The sequence below is a fragment of the Ziziphus jujuba genome, chromosome 3 (assembly GCF_031755915.1).
Source record: "Ziziphus jujuba cultivar Dongzao chromosome 3, ASM3175591v1".
Lineage (NCBI taxonomy): Eukaryota > Viridiplantae > Streptophyta > Magnoliopsida > Rosales > Rhamnaceae > Ziziphus > Ziziphus jujuba.
In genome coordinates, this window is record NC_083381.1 from 30,332,501 (window position 1) to 30,337,417 (window position 4,917).

The window sequence follows — 4,917 nt, forward strand, 5'->3', positions numbered from 1 at the left end:
AGGAATTAGTGGAGGCTCAAAATCTTCTGATGACAGGAAGTTTGCCTTTTTCTTCTCCTCCCCATCAATCAAAATTCGCAACTCATTATCGGGTTTCAGAATGGCCGTGTACACATGAGTCAATTTGTCAGATGGGACAGAGGGTGGGTACTTCAGATGGTGTTCAACATACTCACCACTCTTGGGATTCTTATGCTTGAAAATGAAGTGCACCTTGTTCGTGGCCCCACATTTGTCAGGTCCAAACATGATTGAATAAGGAGCCTCATTGTCAAATTCTTTAGGCTTCCATCCAGCCTCCTGAGGTCGAAGGTATTTCAAATATGCACCACCACATTCAAGCCCATTCTGTAGGCGAGTCTCAAACTGGAGGACGACTGTGCCATCCTTGAGATTCACGGGCTCATCAACCTCTTTGACAATGGCGTACTTCCTTGCCTTCTCACTCACAAGAAGGCCATAGTCATCATGCCCTTCACTCTTAGAGTGCTTCCAGACACCTAAACCAAAATAACAAATGTCGATAAAATTTTAACTCAAGATTCAAATACGTGAGGAAACCCAGAAAGTAAAATGCAGTTTGAATTGAGTTGCAGATGCATTTATCCAAATACATTAAAAAAACCCAGAAAGCCTAATGCAGTTTGAATTGAGCTGCAGACGCATTGATCCAAACACATAAAGAAACGTAGAAAGCCTAATACAGCTACAAAAATCTTTATTCTAAACCCCACATAAACCCAGTTTCAATCAAGTTGAAGATGCATTCTCATGCAGGCATGGATCGATAAACTTCATCAAACTGAAATCACAGCCCCGTTTTAAACAGATTATAACTCAATTCTAATAGAAACCCCATAATCATAAATTTACACAAAAGGATCGCATTTCTTTTTCTCAATAGTAAAAGTCACATATCCATATAATCCAATATCGCAGCAAAAACTTCCCCAAACAATAAGACTAGGGAATCTATCACCAACAAATTTACCACAACGGAAAAAACTGCTAGAACCTAGCTCGCAAGCAAAACATGAAACTTTTTGAGCATCAAAAACCAAGAAACACATATTCTTTCTAGTATGATACATGCATACAAAATTTTTACAAGTTTTGGATCTTAATCTCAGATCCAGTGGTCTTATATTAACAATCAAAAAATCTCCATCTCATTTCCTCAAATACCAAACACACACACACACACACACACACACACACACACACACACATATATATATCACTTCAGATATCTACCATATACACTGATACACGTATAAACATACAAATAGACACAAAAAAGCTTGTACCTTTATAGTCATCCTTCTCAGACACAATCCAGCGGCCTTCAAATGATTCGTCAAAGGACTCGTACAATATCTGAATTCAAAATAATAATAATAATAATAATAATAATCAAATCTCTAAACCATTTCATCTAAATTACAGATCTAGTAAAACAACTACGATTTCCCAAACTTCCAACAAAAATTAATCGCAAGAAAAAAAAAGTAAAAAAAAAAAAAGAAAAAAGAAAGCGATATTATATGCATAAATACGTGTGTATATATATATATTATATATATATACCGTATCGTCGGAAGCACATAGAAGCTGCAAAGAACAGGAAGCGATAATCGCGAAGAGCAGCCAAACAGGTCGCATCCTCATCATCATTAGGGTTCTCTCTCAGAGATTTGCTTTCGCTCAGTTCTCTCAGAGGAGGTTTCTGGAACTTTGTTTTTGATATTTTCTTTTCGCTTTTCCAGCTTCTAAGCAACGAAAATCGTAGCCCTTGCTCTTGCACTGATATAGATCTTCCTTTCACTGCCTTCGACTTGTCTCAACCAATCAGATCTCCCGCCACGTTTGTTGGACCAATCATATCACGCCGCGTCAGCAGATCTGCGTAACCATTTGTACCCTGGGCGTGACTGGAAAAACCAACCCCCCTTCTCTACTTTAGACTTTTTCTTTTTTTATTTTCTTGGATCTCTTTTCGGGTCGGATCTTTAATGTGGTCTTCTCGGTTGTATAAAAGGTCAAGTACGACATGAATTTCTATATAAACTTCTTAGAGTGCTTTCTACACTCTCATTTTGGGTGTTAAATTATCGATAGGCCCTTGGGCTTTTCTGCTCATCTAATTATTTCCAAAATCTTTATTTTTTAACGATCACAATAATTACATATATAATTTGGGTGTGTCATAAATTGATCCCAAGTTTTCTCTTCTTTTTTTTGTTTTTTCGAAAAGCAATTTTAACTAAAAAAAGTAGGACTGTTTCACCTTATAAATATTTAATTAAATAAAAACCATTTTCAGATAAACACGCTAATAGCAAAATGAAATTTAACATTTTTTTGTGTATCTACCTATGTCATTTATTTAAATATTTTGTCAAATTTTAACCAAAAAAATAACTCTATAAGAGTTTTTTTTGTTTTTACAACTTTTTTCTTTTAAAAAAAAAAAAAAAAAAAAAACGACGTAAGAGAGTTCCATTTGACATTATTTCATAAGATTATATTTTTCAAAAAAAATGTCATTTTGAGGACCATTTTTAAATGGTTCAAGAGTACGTAGTAATTTGATAATCATCCTTTCTATTTATTTTTTTATATTTTATTTCCATAGCTTAGCTTTGAGCAGTCATTTGTCCATCCCAAGCAACCACATTGTTTATCAAAATTCACCAACTTAATTTACATAATAATCCAACTTAGTTTGAACATCTATCCGCACTTTTTTTCTTTTTTTTTTTTATTACACCTATTCACACTTTCTTGGCGTATAATTTACATAACATTTCATGGCTTTAGACTATAAAATCACCTCAAATTGCCATTGATTGTAGACTAAAGGCGGTATGAAATTTTTCGTAATATGATATTTAACAACTTTAATGGGTGTAATTACAACTTGAGAAGCTTGTAAGTGATAACTATTACCATATCTTATTTTATTTTAATTTTTACCAATAAGAAACGATTTTATAACCCAAAGGAACAAAACTATTTTTAAGTTAAAACTTTATGACTAAATTAAACTTCATTGGTCTTGTTTTTGGTCATATGTTTTATTTTTAAGATTTTGCCTTTTTTTCTTTTTATTTTTTAATTTATTTTTTATGGTTTATTGAATATTTATATGACATATATTAACCCTTCTCTAAAAACACTACAATCCTTTCCTCCCGTATTTCCAACTCACATTGCAAGCGGGCCCCATGTAAATCCACTTTCAATGTAAACTGGCAGTGCTAACTTACCAAAGAATTGAAAGTATAAGTCCTAGTTCCAAGGTGTGTTGGGAAAATTTCAAAGTTTTGAGAAAATTCAATTTATAAATAAAAAAAGAGTTAGTTTTATTTTTTAATGTTTAATTCGTAATAAAAGTTTTAAAATTTATATATAATTAAATTAATTGGTATCTTATAATTAAGGATAAAATTACTTCTTTTAAAAATGATGCAATACTACTTTTCTTGGAACATCGTATCATTTTAAAAAAAAAATTCTTTGCACTCTATTTTTTCAAACTTTGAAAATTAAATTTTTAATGGTCCATATTTTTTATTTTTTTTTAAATTATCAAAAGAAAAAGTTAACATTCTCAAAAAAATTTCAAATTTCAGGAACAAAAAAAAAAAAAAAAAAAAAAATTGGCCAAAAGGAAATGTATGTTGGAAGTGCCAATTCATGGAACATTGAAAATTGGCTCCTCCTCTAGTCATTCCTATTTTCTTTGAAGTTGAGAGGAAAAGACTAGCTCATGCTACTGGACCAGCTAGTATTCACTATCCATATATCTATATCTATATATATATATATATAGATATATCCATGGAAATTTTATGATAAATACGGTTCGCTGAGAATCGCAGTATTAGTGATGATTTTTCATAGTATTAACGATGATTTTTTAGAAAATTATCACCAATATTATGAAAAATCATCATCAATATTGTGGTCTGATCGTCCATACCATAAATGGACTGTATATATCTATATATATATATATATATATATATATGTAATGGTAATGGATACAGGGCATTTGAGGATACATGAATGTGAAATATTGAAGATGTGTAACTGACTTTTGAATGGACAAATTGAAAATGTGTATAGACTGATTTATCTTGGAAATGAATACAGGGCATTGAGGATACAGCGTGTAGTGACCAATTACGATCACGCCGCGTCAGCAGCTCGGCGTAATTACTTGTACCCTAGGTGTGACTGGGAAACTAACCCCTCTTCTCTGCTTTAAAACTCTTTTTTTTTTTTTTTTTTTTTTTTTAATTATTTTTTCTTGGATTTGGGCCGGGTCGAATCTTCAATGTTAACATTTGGGCTTCTTGAGTTGCTCTAGGAGTGCTGCTATTTACACACTGAAATTGCTAGCTGCACATACATGTTCGGTAATTATTATTATATATATATTTTTGAACATTATTATTATTATTATTATTATTATTATTATTAGTATTTTTTACACGACCGATCTTCTTCTTCTTTTGTGGCCTTTTATCTTCTCAGAAACTCAGCAGCCATTACAGATAGGAAGAGTGCCGGCGAGAGGTCCTCAAGCCATCCTTGTGCTGGTTTATGCAGTTCTAAAATTATTAACGTCTATAAAACTGAGTTCACTGAAAGACTTTGAAATTCCAATATAATACTGCTGGAAGTCCCAAAAGATGAAACAAAGTATCATAGATAAGTGAAAGATGGAGTTGGATAATTGTTCAGTATAGGTGCTTGTGCACCTATCTGAAGTGTCAGATCAACAAATGCAGTGAATGAGACAACCACTAGCAAAATCACTCAAAAACAATCAAGCACAGAAGAAAATCGACAACCCAGAAATGAATCAATCCCAATTTCCAAAATATGACATCAAAATGCTCAAGAATC

General features: G+C 32.3%; 1 protein-coding gene across 1 annotated transcript in view; it reads right to left on the bottom strand.

Annotated features, from left to right (window-relative positions):
* The window catches only part of LOC107423481 (calnexin homolog), a 3,236-nt gene extending 1,410 nt beyond the window's left edge, over positions 1-1,826 (bottom strand). The window contains exons 1-3 of the mRNA XM_016033048.4: positions 1,588-1,826; positions 1,308-1,377; positions 1-500 (exon numbers count right to left, since the gene is read on the bottom strand). The exon at positions 1-500 is cut by the window's left edge and continues 627 nt beyond it. Of these exons, the coding sequence (XP_015888534.1) occupies positions 1-500; positions 1,308-1,377; positions 1,588-1,674 (657 nt within the window). The 5' untranslated portion in view covers positions 1,675-1,826. The remainder of the gene's footprint in view (positions 501-1,307; positions 1,378-1,587) is intronic.
* Between the last annotated feature and the right edge of the window lie 3,091 nt (positions 1,827-4,917).